This window comes from Xyrauchen texanus, chromosome 32 (assembly GCF_025860055.1).
Source record: "Xyrauchen texanus isolate HMW12.3.18 chromosome 32, RBS_HiC_50CHRs, whole genome shotgun sequence".
NCBI classification, from domain to species: Eukaryota; Metazoa; Chordata; class Actinopteri; order Cypriniformes; family Catostomidae; genus Xyrauchen; species Xyrauchen texanus.
The window spans coordinates 33071608-33095604 of NC_068307.1; the positions used below are offsets into that span (position 1 = coordinate 33071608).

General features: G+C 38.5%; 2 protein-coding genes across 6 annotated transcripts in view; one reads left to right on the plus strand and one right to left on the minus strand.

The window, feature by feature from the left end:
* LOC127626049 (E3 ubiquitin-protein ligase TRIM62-like) overlaps nucleotides 1-13463 on the plus strand; it is an 80364-nt gene extending 66901 nt beyond the window's left edge. For 2 of the 3 annotated variants that reach the window (XM_052101577.1, XM_052101576.1), the window contains exons 5-8: nucleotides 1907-2163; nucleotides 2287-2331; nucleotides 3543-3658; nucleotides 10731-13463. In XM_052101577.1, coding sequence (XP_051957537.1) covers nucleotides 1907-2163; nucleotides 2287-2331; nucleotides 3543-3658; nucleotides 10731-11281 — 969 coding nt within the window. In that variant the 3' untranslated portion in view covers nucleotides 11282-13463. The remainder of the gene's footprint in view (nucleotides 1-1906; nucleotides 2164-2286; nucleotides 2332-3542; nucleotides 3659-10730) is intronic. The other variant, XM_052101578.1, reaches the window with a different exon arrangement.
* Nucleotides 13464-17266: 3803 nt separating this feature from the next.
* LOC127626218 (uncharacterized) lies at nucleotides 17267-21980 on the minus strand. Of its 3 annotated transcripts, none has more exons than XM_052101844.1 (3): nucleotides 21770-21980; nucleotides 20169-20240; nucleotides 17267-20036 (listed from the first exon to the last, which is right to left on the minus strand). In XM_052101844.1, the coding sequence occupies exon 3, from the start codon at nucleotides 19999-20001 to the stop codon at nucleotides 18928-18930; it is 1074 nt and encodes a 357-aa protein (XP_051957804.1). In that variant the 5' UTR covers nucleotides 20002-20036; nucleotides 20169-20240; nucleotides 21770-21980; the 3' UTR covers nucleotides 17267-18927. The 3 variants fall into 3 exon arrangements, with proteins under 3 accessions (XP_051957804.1, XP_051957802.1, XP_051957803.1); XM_052101842.1 differs by having other exon boundaries at nucleotides 20169-20330; XM_052101843.1 differs by having other exon boundaries at nucleotides 20169-21980.
* Nucleotides 21981-23997: the final 2017 nt, after the last annotated feature.

The window sequence follows — 23997 nt, forward strand, 5'->3', positions numbered from 1 at the left end:
GTGTCTGCCAAATGAATAAATGCAATGTAAGTGTTAATGCATTCATTCTGTCATAAAAAAAAACTAATCTAGAAGTGTTTACATTTACATTTTTATTTTTTCATTGGATTAGTTTTTTTTAATTATGCATTATTTTCTTTGTTGCATTGCTTTGGGACAATCAAAGTTTCTTGAGTAAAGTTTATAATAATAATATTGGTCAACAACATATCAGACTGAAATGTGACAATATGAAATTAAGCATTATGGTAAGAATGATTTTTATTGAAATATTGTCAAGTTCCAAATAAAGACAATTATATAAGAGGAAGTATTTTATTCACTGAAATAAAAAATAGGCTGTACAATATGGTTATTTAATAAATTACAAATTGATCATATCATGATATGAGATTTTAGTCACATCGCCCACCCCTACCTGCTGCATATCGTGAGTGATTCACAAAATGTGCAGAGCAAACAAGAAATCATGCATTGTTGCAATCAGGCACGTCGTTTAAAATAAACTCAAGCCATTTACTGCTAATGCTGGCATCTCTTGGAAGGTGATGCAGAGATTGTGGAGGTGCAGTTTCTCCACATCCAGGCTTACAACAACATCTAATGACCTTAACAGCAGTAGTATCACTTTCTGTGTTGGAGTATCTTGAGCCATTCTCTCCTTATCAGTACACCAATGAGCGATGACGCATGTTGTGGGCCTTTAAATGCAAATGAGTAATATCTCGTGAGGTCATGAACACAGATTTCAAAACAAGATGTTTCTGGGGAGGAAGACTGGGGAGGAAGTTTTGAGTTCTGAATCTTACTATATATTCATCTAGTATAGTAACCTCTTATGTCTAAATATCAAGGAAAAATGTATTCTCCATTTCATGAACCCTCATGAAGTCTCTCAGTAAGTTTATATGTCAGTTACAATAGAGCTACAGTGGTTTTTTTCCAAATTGATTAACAATCTTCATCTGTCTGTGACAGAAGGTGTAATGAATATTTGAAGAAAGGACATCAAATATGCCATGTTGAATACACTTACATCAGTTTTTCGGAATGCACAACACACAGGCCTATTGCGGTCTTAATAAAATGTATATATGCTGGGTGAAGCCGAGCTACAATCATATTATCTTGATCCGTTAGTTCGACTTTGTAAGTAATGGACTGATAGTCTGACTAAAATCTAACTTCAAAGTGCATGTATATGTACAGATTAAGGCTGCAAACGTTATTAATAACAAATTGCTATAATAGTTTGACAAAAATTTAGTAATTTTGCAAGCATCATACAATGTATTAACTTACTATTTTTTTTTTATGTTTATCATATTGCAGTTCAAATTGCAATATTTTTCAAAAATAACAATATCATTTTTTATCCAAATCTAACAGTTCTAGTACTGACTTAGATCTTCTGATCCCTAGATTTGTTTGTGGCCTCTTTTTGAGTCTCGCTCCTATCCGTTCCATCTATTAATCAGTTTTTCCTAACCATTCACCACTGTATCAAGCATCATGCAAAAAGTGCTTCTGAAAGTTGTTGGGTTTTTTCTTCAGTCTGTTGTGTTTTAGTTGTGTTCTAGTTTTAACTTATCGCTGTGGGTAGTCACGCACAATTAATTCTCCTTGGTCCAAAATTCCACTCCATGTGGCTTTTTATTAGGCTAAACATGAAATATTGTTCTTTCACACAGTGATTGACATCTTAATTAGTTTTGTGCCCTGTAGGAGAACAGGGTATTATTTTTCAGCCTTTTGTGTGCAATTCTGAACATTGCAGTTATTTTGACATGTGGCTTAGCAAAAGTCTAGTTACCAAACTTAGTCACGGTTCAACCAAAAATGAAAATTCTGTCATTTACTCACCCTGATTGTACTTTCCTAAAAGTTCCTTTTCTCCAATTTATAGTCGTCAGCAAAGAGCCTTCGTGCCACAATTGGCGACGCTTTTGAGCGATTGCATCGTTTCCTGCGGGAACGACAGAAGAGCATGTTGGAGGAACTGGAGGCAGATACGGCTCGCAGTCTTACCGACATCGAACACAAGATTCAGCGCTACAGCCAGCAGCTCCGTGACGTCAAGGAAGGAATCCAGATCCTTCAAGAGCGACTCAACGAAACCAGCCGTCATGAATTCCTGGAAGGAATTGCCCTCACCTCGGACAGGTACTGAGGAGCACTTGTGGTTTGGAGAGGGACTGATGTTGAGTGTATGTTAGGTATTTTGATGGTAGTTTGAGTTTCACTGGTCTAAAACGTTTTATCTTTTTTCCTGTAACTGCTGGTCAGAGAGCAAGTGATTCGTGGAGGGTATTGCTGGTGGAAGATACCAAGGCAAGTCAGGCTATTTGAGTTATCCAGCATTCTGTCAGTATTTGACCTTTGCCTTTTGCCATATGGGTCAGTGACGAGACACTCATTATTTTATCTGTATGGAATTAGTTATTCAAAAATACAGTAAAAATGCAATTCACAGGATACAATTAACTCTTCTATGTTCAGAGTCATTTTTATATTTTTGCTGGGGCTTTAAATAATAAATGTAATGTTGTGCAAGACGTTTTTATTTTTTTATTATTTTTATTTTAACGTAAAACAGAGAGGACACCTTCGGACCCTTAAGACTGTATGTGAAGTTTTATAAAGCCACATTTTGTTCTAGTCATATGGAGTAACCCTGATAAAACTATTCTTGACACAATGTCACAAAATATGATTCAACTTTATTTTTCTTTAATTTTATCTTTTAATTAATACGTTGTTTACACTATTCAATGTTCAAACTATTCAATGTATTCAAGGTGCAAGGAACGGATTTTAATACATTGTACTCGATGGTTACACCAGATTAAATTTCTTGAGTCATTACATTTTTGTAGAAAATGTTATAAATGTTTTTCAAAAAACTATGAAACCAGCATGGACACAAACATTATGTTTCAAATGTAAGTTTTGAACTAGATTTCTCATTTTTATCACCTGGGACAACCTTATTTGTCAGTGACCCATATGTGATAGGCGCCCAGTCAGAGGAGGGAACAGACTGTTCAAGATTTCGAACCAGCCTAGTCTAATGTTGCATTGGGTTAGAATAGATTAATGCAGTTTAATCAGGGTAAATGTTTGAAGTTTAGCTCACCAATCTGAGACTGGAGCTGAACTGCACTTGTGAATGTGTGTGTAGCATTTGCAAAGCAGTTACTAACCTTCCCTTACCCTCTTTTAATTTGAGAATTTGGAGAAAAACGAGAGAGGAATGAATAAGCATGGTAGAAAGACCATATGGAATTGGAATACCATGATTAATGTTGGGGTTGAACTAATGAATGTGATCTGCAATGTTTGAGATTGAACTCCGTTCCCCTTGTGAATTTGAGCTGTTTGACTTTGCAGGAGAGGCACAGCTATGTAGGAAACCCAGTAAGATCCAAAACGAGTGTTTTGAAAACAGGATCTACTGTTTGAGGAAGACTCAGTTGGTTTGGGTTTGGTGAGTAGCCAATGCTGAATTTGAATTATGCAGTTGTTTTCTTGTGTTTCTGCAGAATTAAAGGAAAGATCCACGAAACTAACCTTACCTATGAAGACTTCCCGACATCCAAATATATGGGTCCGCTGCAATATACCATTTGGAAGTCTCTCTTTCAGGATATCTCACCAGGTAATACACCAGAATTAAGTTGTAGAAGATGATATAGACCGCATGGCATTATTGATATCACACATATCTCCCATACTCTCAGTAAGTTCTGTGTTTACTATGGTGACATTTTAACATCATTAGGTTGCCTTTTTGAAAATTGCTGATATTTTTTGCGATTCCTGAATAGTGCATTAACACTTGCAAGTACTTCACAGTATCTCAACAAAGTGGGTTATAGAATGCTAACATCATTATAATACGCTTAAATTCCTGGCTTAAAGGGATAGTTCACCATCTCTCATTGTTTACTCACCCTCATACCATCACAGATGTGTAGGACTTTAAGATTTTTAGAAGAATATTTCAGCAATGTTGGTCCATACAATGCAAGTGAATGGAGACCAGAAATCTGAAGGTCCTAAAAGTATATTAAGACTACAATGGTTAAATACATATACTCAAAAGCACTATAATAGGTGTGGGTAACAATCAATACCCACTCAATTCAATTCGACTTTTATTTTTACTATAAATCTCCACTTTTACTTCACATGTGGCACCTGTTTAGTCTCACTTTCACATCTGAAAGTGAAAGAGAAAATGGAGATTTAAAGTACAAAAGGGCTTAAAAATTGATCTGTTTCTTACCCAGACCTATTGTGTCATTTTTGAAGATAAGGATTTTACCACTGGAGTCTTATGGATTACTATTATGCTGTTTCTGGCCTCCATTCACTTGCATTGTATTGACCAACAGAGCTAAGATATTCTTCTAAAAATGTTAATCTGTGTTCTGCAGAAGAAAGTCAGTCATACACATCTGGGATTGCATGAGGGTGAGTAAATAATGAGAGAATTTACAGTTTTGGGTGAACTATCCCTTTAAGGATTGACAAAAGTGGAAAGTTAAATTTGTACTGTTTTCTTAGGGAAGTATTGCTATGACTACTGATATAATTACTGGTAAGTCACACTGCAGGCAACCACGCTTCTGTGTTCTTTTGAGCAGCAGCTTTCAGATGGATATTGGCAGCAATTTTAATAAATAACAATGTTTATGTTGATAAAAGTTACTGTAAAGGGATTTCTTTGGTTTATAATGATTGCAAATATGTAGGTCTTTTTTTAACTATGGACAAAAGCAGCTTCAACTTGATTTAGTAGACCTGTATGAATATGGTAGTCAGGTAACTGATTGATGAATACACATCCTTACACGCTGAACTTATAAAGCCTGAGAATATTGCATATAAAATTATTGGTCCACACACAGTACATAATAACATTTGAAATATTAAATATGCAAACAGCCAATTTAGGCTGAGCAAGTTACTTAATGCATTCAAAATAAATGCAAAGACACATTTTTTTAAATACTACATTATTTGTACTCACATATTCATTCATAAACAGCCAGTATGAGCTGAGGTGGTGGAGGTGTGGTCCAGTTCGTCCCGTTGAATCTTACTTTGTAGTCTTATTCATATAAGATCACTGTTTGATCATATTTGGCCTCATTTTTGTCACAATGGTTGCATTTTGGAGGGAAAAAATCAGCTTTTTGCAATACAAATTTTTGATTTTCTCACTGAAAATGTAAAATATAATAAAAATAACTGAGTGGCAACTGGTTCTTATTAGAAAAGACACAATAACACTGACAGTGATTAGTATTAAACTTAAGCACATAACTCATCCTGCACAGTTGTGCATAACATGAATGATGCCTCTAATCATGCGTCTTCGAGATCTGACATATTTCCGCCTGGCGAATGACAAATTACTGTACAGCAAAGGAGGAATCTAAGCCTCATCTAGATACCAAAATATCACTGACTTGGTCAGTAAGTAACCCACCCAGAAAACCCTAGCAACCACATAACAATGCACTAAAACCACTCAGAAAATCATAGCAATTGCATAGTAACTGCCTGTAACGCCTTTTGGGAGGGAGAAGCACTGCTCGGATTTTCTTGAAAAAAAAACAAAACAAAAAAAATCTAGTTGTTCAATTAATAATCTCTTTACCTGCTGTAATTTTTGCATTTGTTGTAATAATCAGTCATTTCAAAAGATACTAATCAGTTGGCATGTATTAGTGAGTCCAATTAAAGATGATCTAATCAACACAAACAGAACCCTGCATGTTTGCAGCACTGCGAATTAGATAATATGCATTTGATTGCATATTAGCCCTGAACGAGTCGTCCATTTTATTCGCAGAGCAGCAATGAAGAAGCATGAGGAAAGGTCTCCTCTATCAGTATTCCACCACAGTAGCCACCTGAGGCAGAGCTTTATTTAAAATAACACTGCAGGGAATATCTTGTGCTCTCAGTCAATTCTCCAATTTGCCAGCATCCTTTACACACGTAGAAATAAGCAAGAGGAATCACTCCGCATCCCTGACTGTCAAATTAAATAAATCCAGTTCAAATCCTTCCACACTGCTACACTGATTGTGCATTTGATGCCTTTATTCTGTATTTTCGGTATTGCCATTATTTTTTCCATCTAAATCAAAAGCGTATTATTGGTAAATGTTTTAATTCATGTGATTCGGAGAGAGAGGCAAAGACAGATCGAAACCAAGACGACAGAGGCTAAATTATGTATAGGTTACCTGAAGTGCAAACTGCCATTGCCAAAGAGTGGAAATGACGACATTGTATCCTCTGGACGGTGCTATGAGTCCTGTTTGTCGCAGATGTTTATAAATTGCAAAGATAAACATATTTTTACAAAATTCCCTCTTTTTCTCTACTCTCTGGCAGACATGTCTATCTATGGGCTGTGAAAACAAGGTAGCATTGTTTCACTCTGAATGTTCCAACATAACTTAGAAAGGCCAATTATGGCAAAGAGAGCCTGATTTCTTGCCAACCCTAAAAATTCACATTCAGAACCTCCCAGCGGTGTGTGCACTTTGAAAAAGAAAGCACAACATGTATTGTGAATTATTGCTTCAGATTAGAAGTCCTTACAAGTTCCAATTCATCTCAGCTTTATTATCTCCCCATTTTTCCTCATCCAGTTTTTTAATCTTGATACAGTTCATCATAGCTCGACTTCCCAGAACTATATGGCACATTGCATATCATAGTGTGTTGTAACTACTTTGCTCAGGTCAACTCTCCCCGTCTAAGCTATTGGGACTTTTTTTTTGCTATATGGTCTGTGTGCATTGTTTTGTGTGCCTGTACAAAAATGGGCCCAATGTATAATGTCTTACACAGGAAACTTGTCCTCAGTCCAGGGTTTGCCTCTGCTCAGGGGCCATTATGTTGGCACTCTTGCACACTGCTGAAACCACAGCAAGCTGGCACCATAATGGCTATTGCAGACTGTTTGCTGTAGGCAATGCCAGCCAGGCAGCAGTTGATGGATGGAGTTTTATTTATCCTTCTTTGGTAAAAACGTAATGTTGGGCAGCAGCAGCAGCACCATAACACAATTGCTGGGAATCAGTAAACCTGAAAACAATTGCTTAGCTTTGTTATACTGATACCTGAATATTCCTTGAATTAACTTCAATAACGTTCGAGTAATTCTTAAGATTTGTTGCACTTTAGCCATTTATCTTCAAATGGCCAATTTCCCTGCCCTTTTTATTTTCACCCGTTTGCCAATTTTTAATTTAACTAAATGGACCGTTCATTTGAAATGATTCTGAAAAATCATGGTAACTATTATGATAGATGTAACAAAACGAACAACTTCACAGCCATGCATTTATAGAAATTAAACACCTTAACATGTTTCAGCCAATTAGAATCAAGAATTCAATTAAGGTTAGAAACATTCTTTATGCAAGCACACATACGCAGATGTGAGCGTATGACTAAAGACTGTTCACACCAAGGGAACAATGCATTCCTATGGCGCTATTCATATCAGGTAAAACAAGTCGACAGCCTGAAGGTTTTTCGATGTTTTTGCTTCGGACTGCTTTTTGCTTTACAGAGTTGCTGCAGCTGCTTAATCCAGTGTGTTGGTGGCGCTAATCAACGGGCAAACAACGGCATTGGATGTGCAGCTGGTACCCCCGAAAATGATTTATCATACTTAAAAATAAATGGTTGCCGTTCATGAAACCTTTGTAATGCAAACATAAGCCCAGTTTATAAGTAAAGATGCTGACTACCACACCTGGAGACGGATGTTCGAATCCAGGGTGTGCTAAGTGGCTCCAGTCAGGATTCATAAGCAAACAATGGGCCTGGTTGCTAGGGTGGGTAGAGTCATGTTGGGTTAACCTCCTCGTGGTCGCTATAATGTGGTTCTCGCTCTCAGTGGGGCAGGTGGTGGGTTGTGCTTGGATGCTGCGGAGAATAGCGTGAAACCTCCACATGCGCTAGGTCTCTGTGGTAACGCGCTCAACAAGCCACGTGATAAGATGCATGGAATGACGGTCTCAAAGGCAACTGAGATTGAGGCGAGTCACTACAGCACCACGAGGACTTGGAGCACATTGGGAATTGGGCATTCCAAATTGTGAAGAAAAATAAAGAAAAGCCAGTGTTTAATATTATGCATCATATTTTATAATATACATGTTATTGTTAATGTACATTATTCCACATGTATTTATATCACTGTACCTTGTGTTAAATTATTCAAGGAATAATTTGGGTATTATAAAAAGAGAAGTTGCCTTCAGGAGTCTGTTTGGAATATACTCATAGCAAAAAACATGTGCAAATAAATATCCAGCAGTGCTCTACATACAGTGAGGAAAATAAGTATTTGAACACCCTGCTATTTTGCAAGTTCTCCCACTTAGAAATCATGGAGGGGTATGAAACTGTCATCGTAGGTGCATGTCCACTGTGAGAGACATAATCTAAAAAAAAAAAATCCAGAAATCACAATGTATGATTTTTTAACTATTTATTTGTATGATACAGCTGCAAATAAGTATTTGAACACCTGAGAAAATCAATGTTAATATTTGGTACAGTAGCCTTTGTTTGCAATTACAGAGGTCAAACGTTTCCTGTAGTTTTTCACCAGGTTTGCACACACTGCAGGAGGGATTTTGGCCCACTCCTCCACACAGATCTTCTATAGATCAGTCAGGTTTCTGGGCTGTCGCTGAGAAACACGGAGTTTGAGCTCCCTCCAAAGATTCTCTATTGGGTTTAGGTCTGGAGACTGGCTAGGCCACGCCAGAACCTTGATATGCTTCTTACAGAGCCACTCCTTGGTTATCCTGGCTGTGTGCTTCGGGTCATTGTCATGTTGGAAGATCCAGCCTCGACCCATCTTCAATGCTCTAACTGAGGGAAGGAGGTTGTTCCCCAAAATCTCGCAATACATGGCCCCAGTCATCCTCTCCTTAATACAGTGCAGTCGCCCTGTCCCATGTGCAGAAAAACACCCCCAAAGCATGATGCTACCACCCCCATGCTTCACAGTAGGGATGGTGTTCTTGGGATGGTACTCATCATTCTTCTTCCTCCAAAAACGGTTAGTGGAATTATGACCAAAAAGTTCTATTTTGGTCTCATCTGACCACATGACTTTCTCCCATGACTCCTCTGGATCATCCAAATGGTCATTGGCAAACTTAAGACTGGCCTTGACATGTGCTGGTTTAAGCAGAGGGAACCTTCCGTGCCATGCATGATTTCAAACCATGACGTCTTAGTGTATTACCAACAGTAACCTTGGAAACGGTGGTCCCAGCTCTTTTCAGGTCATTGACCAGCTCCTCCCGTGTAGTTCTGGGCTGATTTCTCACCTTTCTTAGGATCATTGAGACCCCACGAGGTGAGATCTCGCATGGAGCCCCAGTCCGAGGGAGATTGACAGTCATGTTTAGCTTCTTCCATTTTCTAATGATTGCTCCAACAGTGGACCTTTTTTCACCAAGCTGCTTGGCAATTTCCCCGTAGCCCTTTCCAGCCTCGTGGAGGTGTACAATTTTGTCTCTAGTGTCTTTGGACAGCTCTTTGGTCTTGGCCATGTTAGTAGTTGGATTCTTACTGATTGTATGGGGTGGACAGGTGTCTTTATGCAGCTAACGACCTCAAACAGGTGCACCTAATTTAGGATAATAAATGGAGTGGAGGTGGACATTTTAAAGGCAGACTAACAGGTCTTTGAGGGTCAGAATTCTAGCTGATAGACAGGTGTTCAAATACTTATTTGCAGCTGTATCATACAAATAAATAGTTAAAAAATCATACATTGTGATTTCTGGATTTTTTTTATATTATGTCTCTCACAGTGGACATGCACCTACGATGGCAATTTCACACCCCTCCATGATTTCCAAATGGGAGAACTTGCAAAATAGCAGGGTGTTCAAATACTTATTTTCCTCACTGTATCTCACTCGCATAAAAAATGCATCAACACCGTAATGAAAAGTTATGCCAAATCAGATAAATAAATGCTTTAACAGCATTACATTTATGAATCTCTAGCATTGACAGCTTAAGGGTGTGGGCCAAGGAGCTCTAAAATATTGTGCGTAACAAATCTTGCAGGCAGGAGCCTGGTATAAATTTATGTAGAACAGCAACAGACCCATCTACTGTACAGGAGTGAAATCATTTTTAGTTTCATTTTTTTACAGACTTTGTGTGAATAGACCTTCCTTTGGAAGTTAATCTCGCAAAATCGTCACAGATTTGGTGTGAACAGGCCTTAACACATTGCCAACACGGGGTCCAGTTGAACATGCTTAACCTGGGTTCTTAACCTCACTACTCATGGGGCAATAGTCACATTCAAAAGTCTGTGCCTTTAAACTGGATGTGTTACACAGATTATTGAATATTTTGACTTTTAAAGCTGTTGCTCCGCTAATGACCGTGGTTGGCTTGAAAAACTCACCGTAGAAGCAGAGTGTTCACACTAATGTCTGCTATAGCGGCACTTGCGGCAATGTTTTGACTGCAGCGCATTCTTGCGTTGTCATGAATTGTGGTCGGACACATTTTTTAACGCAACTGTGCACAAAAGCGAGCTTGCGTAGCTGGAAGCATCTGTGTTCACGTACTTGTGTGGTGTGTACTGTATCAAGCTTTTTAATTTTTTGGTGAATGCACTGATTTTTTTTCCACTGTCCTTACCTTCACAGTGCCTGCTGCTTTAACCATGGACCCCATCACTGCTCATCAGCGGCTGATATTATCAGATGACTGCACCATAGTTTCATATGGTAACCTGCATCCACAGCCACTTCAAGATTCACCACGCCGTTTTGACGTGGAAGTATCTGTGCTGGGAGCTGAAGGTTTCTCCGGTGGCGTCCACTACTGGGAGGTGATGGTATCTGAAAAAACCCAATGGATGATTGGTGTAGCCAATGAGACGGTCAACCGCAAGGGTAACATTCAAATCCAACCCAGTCGAGGCTTCTACTGCATTGTAATGCATGACGGTAATCAGTATAGCGCTTGCACCGAGCCCTGGACACGCCTCAATGTTAAGAGCAAGCTTGAAAAGGTGGGCGTTTACTTGGATTACCTCAAAGGTTTGCTGATTTTCTACAATGCCGATGACATGTCCTGGCTCTACACGTACCGAGAGAAGTTTCCCGCAAAACTTTTTCCCTACTTCAGCCCCGGTCAAAGCCACGCGAATGGAAAGAATGTGCAGCCCTTGCGAATTAACACTGTACGTTTATAGGAAACAAGTCAGCAGATACTAGTGTGTACATTAAAGTTATTTCTTTCAGCTTACCACAAAGCACTCATGGGGCAGCCGACATGTACTGAATGAAGTGATCAGTTTGATGGATGTGACGCAAGGCTCTTTGAGTGCCTGGAGTTGGAACTTGAAGAGTAAATAAAATTGAGAGCCTTGCACTTTTCTGAGTGGTGCCTATGGGCATTTTGTACATTTAGTGTTGCCGGTCATTTGTGATCTTGCCATGGCCTTCTTGCTTTCCCAAGATTTCCCCAGCTGTTTGCACACAATACACTGTCTCAGCCCCTACAGGATTCAAATGCTCCCTCTTTTATGGCTTTATTCTGGGAAAGAGCTTATCTGTTGTTCTGACAGAAATATGAAATCTGTTGCCTGTTTCGTTTTGTGCAATGTGTTTGTGGAATGTGTCTAGCTTTGCAATGCTATCCTATCTGATATTTTGACACGGTTAAATCTTGTGTACTGACAGAGACTAGTAAGGAAATTTGGGATGAGCTCTATTGCTTTTAGTTGCACAAATGGTGATTTTGGAATATTGCATCCCTCAGGTTATGCTCTCCATGACTGCGATAGTGATTGATTTTGCAGTCGTGTTAAGGCTAGCGTATACTTCGTTTTTTCCCCATCTTGTGCACGGTTGAGCACTATTTTTGACAGCAAGCCTGTTCGACGCATACGTTCAACTGCTTAGTAATACTCTTTAGTACAGGAAGGCGCATGTTTGGATGAAGTGCACAGACACGGACTGTCCGTGTTTAGTAAAACTGGCTGCACTCGCACTGTCCTTGAAACAAACATAGTAGCTGCACCTGGAAAACAAATGTATACTTTGGCCTTTAGTGAGTTGTGCGTTTTTGTGTGCTTGAATGATTGTGTTTGCTATTAGATCTATCCATTTCTATGAATCCCTGACTATATTTCATCCCCTTCTAGTTGAGATTCAAGGCAGTGCTAGAGGAACTTGTATGCTACTATCGTATATGCTGCTATAATGAAATAGGGGACATGACTTTGCGCATTTGTACATATCGTAAGTGATAGCTACACCTTTCCTAAATTGGTGATAATTACATTCCTGCACTCTCCTTGTTTTCTTACCATGGTATTTTATTTATTCATCATCTGCTTACTGTCTTACTTTCACTGAACTTTCCAGTGTTCACGGTGTTCTGCTTCTTCCTGGACATCTCATTGTGATGGCCGAAGTGTTAAAGAGGACACTGGGTTTCACACTCGGCCAACTGTCAACTGTTACACATCTAATCAGGTGATAATTGTGCAAGAAGGCGGCATGACTTTTCCATTTAAAGAGACTACATCCATGCCTCTTTAGAAAAATTGTATAAATAGCCGCAGTGTTCATGTAAATAATCATCTAATCCACTTTCAGGGAGAAAGCTGAAGAGGTTTTTAAAGAATTTTTTTTTTTTAAAGTCCAAATATAGTTTTAAATGTAAACACTACACCCTGAAGAACTTTGTGTCAGAATGCACACGGAAATGTACCACGATTGCCCTGCATTTTCGCCACTTTTGCAATGTCAACATTTGGTGCACTGATATTCTCCTTTGGTGTGTATACTGGCCTGACTGTTGTATCACCCTGAGGAGCTTTTGCAAATCCCCTGAGTTGCTATTCCAAGTAATTATAACTCTTTTTTTTCCTGTGACGTTGCTGCCACAATACAGCTTAGTGGGAAAATTCCACCGATCTCATCGGAAATGGTAGACAGACTTTGAATCCATTCCATATTTTCCATATTTTATTACGTACTTGAAGTTCTATCAATCCTGTTATGATGTACCTGTGTTTGTGTTTTTGGTGTTAAAGGGTAAAGATGCAACTCGTGTTGTTGGATATGTTGGTCAGGGCATTCATGACATAGACCTCAATGGGGTCGGTTGCTGCTTGTGTTATGTGAGGCAGTCAGATTATTATTATTATTATTATTATTGTTAGGTGGTGGTGATGGGTTCTTTAAGAAATATAGTTATACATACATATATTGCTGAGGATTATATTGTTGTTGGTGTTGATGATGATTTGTGTCTTTGGATGAAAGCTGCTTTGCACCCATCATTGTCTAAATGCACTCTGGTGAGCTCTTGCTGCTAGAGGTTCATGGAAAGCTGTTTTAATGTTCAATTAAAAAAATTGAAAAACCAAAACATTTCTGACTCTTCATTGTGTTTTTCTAGGTAATCGTTAATTGTCCAGTGCAGGGTCCAAAATTATTACTCGCCAAGTGGCAGTTTGCTTTGGTGTGTAAAAAGAAACTGTTACTACTCCAGTTCTAGTTTTAGAGTCACCATGAAATTAACCCTATTTGCTTGCTTGATACAACATGTTCTTCGTCTTTTTGTGCACAATTAATTTTTTCAGTATATTCCAAAAGAAATGTCTTTTTAATCTTTAATCAAAATGTAAAGACTTGCTCTGTCTCTGAAACTTCTTTCCTAATCTGCTGTTATCACAAAGCCCTCTTATTAACCATAGTGCTGCATTCAGGTAAAGCCCACTTTACACAATAACTATTGTATAAAATAGTCATGTGCTGCCCTATGTCTTTTGGTCATTAAATATATTTTTTCACTCAGAAAGAAGTCAGAATATGGAAATAAATTGGTTTCTGTATCATTTTAACTTCAAATCGTAACAATCTGTTTTTATTATTAGGTATGCGCCAATACCGTTTCTTCTCTCCTGATCTGATTTCGATACCTGAACTCTTGGTCTTGTAATTTTCTTAATCAGTTTAGAATATCTAGCCAATACTTCAATATGTGGAACTGATTGGAAGTACTCTGTGTAAAGAAAAACAAACTAACAGCGATGTGCTTTTATAAAAAACAAACAAAAAAAAAACAGCACATTGCGATACACGCTGTAAATACATACTGTATTTTTATTTATTAAACAGTCTATTGCGATTCACAAAACTATCGTATGTCTTCAATAGATTTTGAATAAAATGCACAAGTGCGTTCCAAGTGAAAGTCTTGATGACCAACATTCTTATTGGAAGTATCATGTAAATCTGTAGGCAGGTGAGTTGTCCCTCAGGACAAATGTGCTGTCAAACTTGAATCTTATTTGGTACGTTGATACCTTTACCATAGTAAAGTTTCTGTCCCACCCCTGTCTCCAAAACCTGGCCAAGCTGTATAAGTGGGTGGTATGTAGTTACATTTGGGACATTCTTTTTGTAGCTGGAATGAGACTGAGAAAGAATGTTGTCTCACTTTTACTTACTTTTGAATGTTTCCTTTCTCACAGACATGAAGACTGAAGCTGTTTTGTGGCTATATACAAAAACCTTATGAAAAGCCTACATAGACAGCATTTCTGGGCTTCTTGGTATGCTCAGATTGAACATAGAGAGCAATAGGGGCCTAGGGGCTGTTCACACCAAATTATGCTCTTGCGTTCAAAACACCTAATGGATTGCAGTGGAACTGAGCAAAACTTAGGGTTTTTTATATGTTTTATAAAGTTGAACTACTTTTAATTTGACACATTGCTGTACAAATATGGTGAAACGCAACAACTCAAAGACTGTCTGATGCAATAATCCTGTGTAAATGTGTGTGAATATTGTGAAAGCATCTATGATATGCAGTTCACTGGGTTTTGAGAAACTGCAGTTGATGTATCTGAATATCTGTTTGTAAATGAATTCTTAGAGGGTTCAAACCAAATGCGCTTTGCACTAAAAAGGCTAGAAAAGACTGCTTTCTGGTTCCAGTCTCCATATAAAACAATGGTAAAACTACCCAAATGTGTGATCCAGATGAAGAACAACAAACATTTTAATTGTTAGTTGAAATAAAAATTAGTTTTTTATTTCACTCCTTAAATTTTGACGGTTGAGGCCCTCTCAGAAGACATCATTACGACACTGTAAAGTATCGGCACTATGGTGCCACGTTTATTTATATATTTGTTTATATGCTAAACATTGCATTGTCCACTAAAAACATACACCAATGCGAGTGAAAACACTGGACACCAGAAAATGAAAACCGCTTCGGATTGAACTGCACTTTGGGCGGCTGAGGCTCAGGTGGTAGAGCGGGTCGGCTGGTAATCGTATGGTTGGCGGTTCGATTCCCGGCCCACACAACTCCACATGCTGAAGTCTCCTAGGCCTTGACACTGAACTTGAAGTTGCTCCCAATGGCAGGCTAGCGCCTTGCATGGCAGCTCTTCTGCCATTGTTGTATGAGTGTGTGAATGTGTGATTGGGACACAGTGTAAAGTGATTTGGTAACCTCTAAGGTTAAAAAAAGCACTATATAAGTGCAGACCATTTACCACTTTAGAGTTGTGTGTGTCCGTAAAAATGTACGCTAGTGTTTGTGCTATCCTTTTTTCCCTTAATACAATTTTTGTCTAAATGACAGTTGCAACGCCATAATGAATTGCTCGCCCTATCCAAACTGTGCTTAGTGACATTTTTATAAACCCAACTGCTATTACTAATGAATAATTAATTTAGTGTCACTAGGTTTCATATTATTGCCTTTACGAGTGCTATCCCAAAATAATTTGCAAACAGTCAAGGCACAGTAGTTTGCTCTGCTGTGTTTGCAGTGAGTCACCCGTCTGCAATGGCGTGTATATGTCTGCTCAAGTCAGAGTTCTTTGGTAGAAGACTTTCATGTTCTGTCAGTTGTAGCATTTGCCCTCTGGTACTATTGGAAAAAGCTACAGAAGGAAGAATCTTCAACAAAAGCTTCTTTCAAGATCCGGTTTCAGCGTATGGTTTCAAATGCCAATTACCTCAAAAGACAGAGCAGGGAGACCTCTGGTGTTGAAAGGTTATATACTTCAAGATTTGAAACCCCATCCAGGTGGTTCACCTTGAACTGACATCAGCTGCCATTGTGATCATTCTTATTATTGCTTGTTGGGTCACAAATGTGTCTCTTTATAAAACATCACACATTCACTGTATTCAAACTGTATGACAAATTGCAGGAAAATGCAGAGTTTGATGAATGTGCTCATAACTAATACATTTTCCAATGCCTTCAAGCACTTCTGTAGGCATAAATATTTTATTTGTTCTTTTTTTTTTTTGGTGTGTGTTAACACTAAACGCCACTGCTCATATGTCACCATTGTTATGTGAAGCACAGTGCCTCTATCTCTATCCTTTTGGGAAATTGTAAACTGGTTTTGGGTTTAAAAATAACGTAATAGCTTCATATGAAACCAGCTGGTGCTCTCAAGAACGCCCTGTTTTTGTATTTCTTAGTTGAAACCAAGAGAAAATACACCCCAGAAACTCATAAATTCTTAAGATCTCAGTTCCTGCAGTACCTTAATTTGTCTTTGTCTTTCAGATTTTGCCCTGGTCCTTCTGCAGTACATGTGAGTAGACGGTCCATCAAATGTGTTTGTCTTTAATTAAATGGACATTGATGGATCGGCCAAGTGTTAATTAATATAACACTAGTTTTCTGGTCCCTTTGCACACTTTAGCATGAGCAGAGGTTGTGCAAGAAAATGTTTAATCTTTTTCCATCACTCTTTGTCCTAACCAGACGTTAAGTGATACGTTTCCAGCGATAAGCAATCTGTTTGTCCACACGAATGCGACATGAACCCGTGATATTCATACACTAAAATTATTATTAATGACAATAAAATCAGAAGTCCAATGTAACAGTTTGTTTATTATGAACATAACACATTTTCTCACTGAAGCTGCATATGGGTATATGCTTTCTACTGCATGCTCGGAGGGGATAAATACACAATCATACACAAACACAGGGCAAACTTACTTTATGAATCACATCCAAATTCAGTCTGTTACGATTGTTTATGTTCATGCAGCACCCTTGTTTTATTTTGCCCAGGGATGGAATATGACTTGTTTTCATTGTTGATGGGATTTCGAGCGGGGGTCGCCAAACTGGATCGCGCAACCTTAAATCCCAGGCCCACCCCCCCCCCCAGGCAGTCAAGGGCCCCTGGGCACTGGCCCCATTGGCCCGGTCGGTAATCCATCCCTGATTTTGCCGATCTCGAGGTGACAGGGAAGCAAAGAGAGAGTCAGAGGGTGCCAGGCCATATGTCTCCACCATTCTGATTGTGTGTGTGTCTGTGCCAGACCTCAGACTGAAAAGAGTGAGACCTCAAACATAACATTTGATAGGTGTGTGACACCTTTGCCAAAATAAGGTTGCTCTGATCTGGTGTTATGCTGTTATGAGAATCATTTTAGACCCATTTGTTGACTGGGATGCCTTTATGTCTCGCTGTTGCTGCTTGTTTGGACAAAAACTGTTTAACTTGAAAAAGATGCGGTGGGCACAGTGTTACGGACTGAGTTGTAAAATTTCCATCATACTTGTTTTCATTTCAAGTACTAGGGCTACATTCAGGGACATGTACATGGCAGTGGATATATTATTGATTTTGATTACACAAGGGGGGCGCCTCGTGCTGCCCCCCCGCAAGATGCTGCCCTGCCTAAATCTGCCAATGCCTGTGGATGAGGCACTGATAAATGCTCCTGCACAAGCAGTTCTCGAAGCATGCCTTCAGTTCATCCAACATCTACAGTAATACATATTATGAAATCGTTCTAAATTGTTATGCTTTACTGCACTGTTTTATAGTATGATATTTTTTGCCTTTTGCTTCAGAGGCATCTTTCTCTGCACATTTGCAACAGTACAGGTTTGGTGGTGCTTAATGCCCTTATATGTTGAAGGTTTGGCTGTGTGCTATGCAAATTACTAACTTTATGAATGCTTTCCATTATGAATTGAATAACATTATCTGGCGGACATTTTTCGTGAGCACTTTTTTGTGCGTTTAAGTATGCAAAATTCACGAAATTATTATTGACTGAGACCTAATGTTACTGTATTGTGTACGCAACACCCTGTCTACTTAAGTTGCTCAATGCCGTCTACACTGGACATGTAGAAGCAAATGACCTAAAAAGATGACATGCACGAGCACCAACAATCGGCTGTGAGCTGTGCAGTATGTCAGAATAGAACTGGGCATACGCTTTCTGTCGGTGTGACGCGGCGGACGCATCAGGTGTAGACAGAATAATTTATTATAATGGGAGCAATATGTTTTTGGTGCAATGTGTCGCACTTGTTAACATGCACCAGGTAAAGAGAACCCCTAATCGCCACCACAAGGAGGTTACCCCATGTGCCTCTACCCTCCCTAGCAACTGGGCCAATTTGATTGCTTAGGAGACCTGGCTAGAGTCACTCAGCACACCCTGGATTCGAACTTTCGAAATCTGGGGTGGTAGTCAGCGTCAATACAGGTTGATGTGAACGTTAATCTGAAGCTCCTGACCCCCTCATGCATTGCGCTGCTGCCACGTGAATGGCTGATTAGGTAATTGCATAAAATAGTAGGTGTACAGGTGTTTCTAATAGAGGGCTCATTGAGTGTAAATGCCCTCAAAAGTGCTAAACTAATCATTAATAGAATCATTAATGTAATCTTTAAGGTACCAGAATTGTTACGTCTAATTGTAGCCAGAATCGTTATATTCCCTACGAATGCCATCCATATTAATCTATCATAGGAAAATTTTAATTTGCATTTATATTACGATCACTTCAAGAACAGGGACTCTGTTATTGACAGAGACATAAAAGTTTCACCGTGTGCACCACCAAATTCTCTAGGTTTAAGATAAGGACAATGTTACCACTAACAACTGTGGGGAACATGCAAACTAGACCCACACATACAAGCCCTGTGAACATTTCTCCCCCCAGGCAGGGACTTTCCCTCTCAGGATGCCAAGACAGCATTCTTGGAGTCTGCAGTGCTAGTCTCAACACTGGGTCGGTCCTGTTATATAGCTCTACTGTGTTGAGTTCAAATGATGTCACCTCCAGCGGAAGTTCTGTTTTTGATTCTGGAAACGGTGCAAGGCTGGTTGATCGTTTTTGTTTCTGCATATAACTTTCCGCCAAACTGGTTTGGCAAGAGCACAGGACCTTGCTTCCAGAACAGAACGATCGTTGCACATTGTACACAAACCCAGCCCTGTGAATGGCACAGCTGTCAGCTGTTTTTTCTGAGTCAATGCCAGAGCTTTGTGATTCATTGGGAAATACAGTTCTGCAGAGCGTGGGCCACTGTATTTGCATTAGCCCAAGGGCAACAGAGTCCTTTATTTTGCCCCATGTTGCCGCCAATGTGTTTTCTAGTGAGTCTGATAGTATGTGGGACAGCTTCGTCCTGAGTAGGCCCAAGCTCCCTGTGAAACTCAACAGAAGCACTATGGCAGGGAGAACCCAAGAGATCTCATCCATACTGGCATAGGAGGTATTGAAAACACAGGGAAGACAAGTTACGAGGCAACCACCTTCTTCCAAACAGGCTTCCACCAAGAGCTGTCCAAGCTTCCAGTTGTGACTACTGTAAATCCCACTCACACTCCATGCTAGAAGACAACCAAGAAAGCCCATCATTCTAGATGGAGACTCACTCTGGTGCCACTGTGTACTTCCATCCCTCTCTGCAAGTACTGTCTCTATATCCTTGCCAACTGTCCTCTCTTTTTGAAGGTGCAACATGTTAACCAACAACTCTAAAGCAATCAGAGGTGGCATCAACATCAGTACAACTCCATAGGCCTGACAAAGAAAGAGGAGGAATCGAAGTGCAACCACATCGGAAGACACCTGAAAAGGCGTCATCCAGGACTCCACAAACCAGACATAGAGCAGGAACACTGGAGGAACAAAAAAAGAGAGGCATTAAATGGATTTATCAGGGTGTGTAAAATTAAGATAGATGTGTGGGAAGTAGGGCTTAAATTCTTGGAGGTATTTAGAGAGAAGCCAAAGATCAGAGTTCAGCTTACGGGTGGTAGCGAGGTCAGTGAATAACAGCAGGCAGCTGGAGCAAAGACTGACCGCGGTTATGGGATGCGTGACTGCAGGGTAGATTAGCGCACTACACGTCAGTTTGCATGTAAACAGAAAAAGTGTTGTGTCCAGAACACCCTCCATTTTCAAAATTGGAGCTTAGAAAATACAGAAGCATTGAAAATACAGCATCAGTTAATATTTCATTTAGGGTTTATAATGCAGATTTCCTGGAAGGAAGCTGATGTTAAATACACAAGATTTGCATCTGATTAAATTGATTATTAGTCAAAAGTCCAAAGGTGCTGGTTTGTAGGTTGGTCCCAAATCCTCCCCACTACTCGGGTGGCTCTATAATACACACTTTTACGTTTTTGGTAACATCTCACAACCATACGGCTGCAGAGATATTTTGGTAATAACTTTGAACCGTATAGAACCAAAACCCTTTTCCTCTTATTCCTTGAGTCATGCAACATTTCAGTCTATAACATTTTTGTACCATTTTGAGTTTTCTGGAAACCCTAATTTTTCGAACTTCTCCTAAACCGTTCAATTTGCACAACATTTTGCATGGATTATCTAGAGACCCTCATGACAAAAAGTTATGAAAAGACCTTAGTACTCATTCAAAAGGCTGATAAATTAATTGGGCCATGGCCAAATCTTCCAAATGATTTGACTAATCAAAATTCTTTGGATACATTTTTTGTCACGAGGGTCTCAAGATTAAGCATGCAAAATTTTATGTGAATTGGACTAATGGATTAGTTCAAATTACAAACGGAATAACTACAAAAAAAGTAATGAAATTACTTTGCCGCTTACAGATCTGTTTCTTCAAATTTGGCAATTTTGGTCATTTTATCCACTTTTCCATATTGCTTGGACCCCGATAACTGCTGAGTGGATATTTTTAAAAGTGTAATAGAAAGTTGAGTGTTGGTTTTCAAGAACTGTATGCATAATAATTAAATAATAAATGTGTAAAATGTCTGCTTAAGTGAAATCATATTTCGTCATAAATGTAAATTGCATGTTATCGTCAAGTATGTAGTGTTGCATATTTGACACAAAAAACGTGTGCTTTGAAATCAAACAGGTTTTGAATATTTGGCAAATTGCTCAAAATTTTTCAAGCAGTAAAATTTCCTCCTAACATTCTATGCACCTTCATTTTCTAGAACATGGTGTTATTCTTGTTTATTTCTGTCCTACAGTTGTAATCTGAAAGCCATAAATTACACAAACGCTTTTGTCAAATGAGTAAAGTTATCGCATGTCAATAGCTGCAACTGACAGTAATGGAGATGACATATCATCGCCCCCGAGCACTCCTGAGGTTATATGTTGGTTGTATCATATATCACGTATGCTATATATTGCACTGTGTGTTTTACATTTAGATTTAGTCATTTTTCTTGAAATCCCAGAATATGACACTTGATTTCATTTATCTTCACAACTTAAATATCATCCGGTACCTTTCAAACTCAATCCACTCTACAGCGTTACATTCTAACAAAAAGAAGAGCAGCATTTTGTTTTCATCACAATGCAAAGTTTTAATTACAGGGCCAGTGCAAGATTGACTCACCAGGAACCAGAGATGATTAAACCTGGCTGTGCCCCCAAAGGCCAGAGAGTTGCTTGAAGTGATGCCACGCTGAAAGCCACAGGTTGTCTACGAATCTCAAGCTGATGCACTTGAAGGGATGGCTCATGAATTGCTGGTTGCACATTAGACAGGGCAATGAGAAAACCGCTCATACCTGACCACACAACAGCAGTCAGTCATTCAGCATGTATTGACAGTGGCTTGTCTTTGCATGTTTGTCAAAGAGTATGTGTGTAATTCTCTTTACCCTCCCCCAGTGGGATGTGTCTAAACATTCTGCCCCCTTTTTTGCCTTACATGGGCGCTGTAAATATGGGAGCATTTGACTTTCTAGAGGGAGTGTCAGTGTTTACCTAGATCTTTCAGACTGAAACCAGTTCATCTGTTTCCTCAGGGAGGAAAACCACAAGTGTGTTCAGCTGTGTGCATGCTGCTCCTTATCTTCTAATGTAGTTCTCATGTCACCTATTGGATATGGTTCAGCGAGTTTTGTTTGACTGACTCCAAGAACATTGAAGGGTGTGTATGATCGATGCATTCAACCTTGAATCCTGGACCAGTCAAACTGAAGCTGTTTATGCTCATGCTGCCATCTATTGCCCAGTTGAGAAAATGTAAACAAACGTTGGAAACCTGACAAGGAAATTCTGATATGCTTTTATTTTAATGTAGACATTGTATTGGGGTGTGCGTATTGCAAGGTCAGCCTAATGCAGCAGAAAAACAGCATTAATAAAAGGATCAAAGTAAATGGATTAATCAAACAATTTAAATTTAATTTATGTTTGTAAATACAGATTAGCACAATCTTGCAGTGTCAACTTTCAAATGAATTCATAATGTCTTTCAACAGAAATGTTTTGATTGCTTTCTTACCTCAAAATAAATAATAAAAAAAAATGTACGAATTTAAAATGAATTCTAAATTAAATTGAGTAATATTTAATACAATTGTAAAAAATATTTTGTTTTATTCATTTAATTTAGTTGAACATTACATAATTAAATTTGATCATGTTTTTATGAAATTGAAATGTGTATATCTTAAAAATAGGCACACAAAAAATGTGAGCGTTCTTGGATATTTTATAATTATATTTTTATGTAAAAGACTTCTTGAACAATTAGAGACAAAACAATAGTTTATAAAATTTTACTAGAACTATTCCTAATATTAAACGAATACTCCGGGTTCAATTCAAGTTAAGCTCAATTGACCGCATTTGTGGCACAATGTTGATGGCCACAAATATATATATATATATTTGGATTCATCCCTCCTTTTCTTTTAAAAGAAAAAAAAAAAAAGAGGCAAAAATCAAGGTTACAGTGATGCACTTACAAGGGAAGTAAATGGGGCCAATTTTTGGAGGATTTAAAGGTAGAAATGTGAAGCTTATAATTTTATAAAATCGTTTTAAAATAATTATTCTGTTAAAACCTGTGTAATTTTTGAGCTGTAAAGTGTTTAAATCATAGTTTTTGCAGGATTACAGGGTAACGGCATCACGTCATCATGGCTAGTTGTAAAATTTGATATAACTTTACACAGAAAAGGTTAATAAATGATTTATAACACTTAAATCATGTTAATAATTGTACTTCAACCCAGATTTTTGCCCCCCTTCATTTTTTAAAAAAAGAAAAGGAGGGGCAAAAACAAATACATTTGTGGTTCTTGTGGTAATCAACATTATGCCACAATGCTGTCAATTGAGCATAACTTATTATATTGAATTGAAAAGTATGTTACGTTCACACATTTAACCATTGTCTCGTGTATGTTGCACAGCTGTACCTTTTTCTATTTTCTACAATTTCTATTTTATTCCATTGCAATCTAAATCCAACCATTGTTTACTTTTCAAAATAAACAGAGGTGTATAAAAACGATGGAATGCAATTATTTCTGTATTGGTACAGGGAGAAACAGAATGGTGTGTCACCTGCCCAATTATTAATAGGCTTCTTATAAGAAAATGTGTAATAAATGTTCTTTATTGCTGTCTGTTAGTATATTCATGTGCTTCGTCTTTTGAAAGCCACATTGGAGAAATCAAATCCTTGCTTCTTTTTTTTTTTTTTAGGGCACACAACGTGAACCTAATTTTTTTTTTTAAAAGCATCCTTCCGATTTCTAATGTCATTGCACAAGCTATGCTTTATGTTTCAGAGGCAGATCATACATGGTTTCGCTATTCTAACAT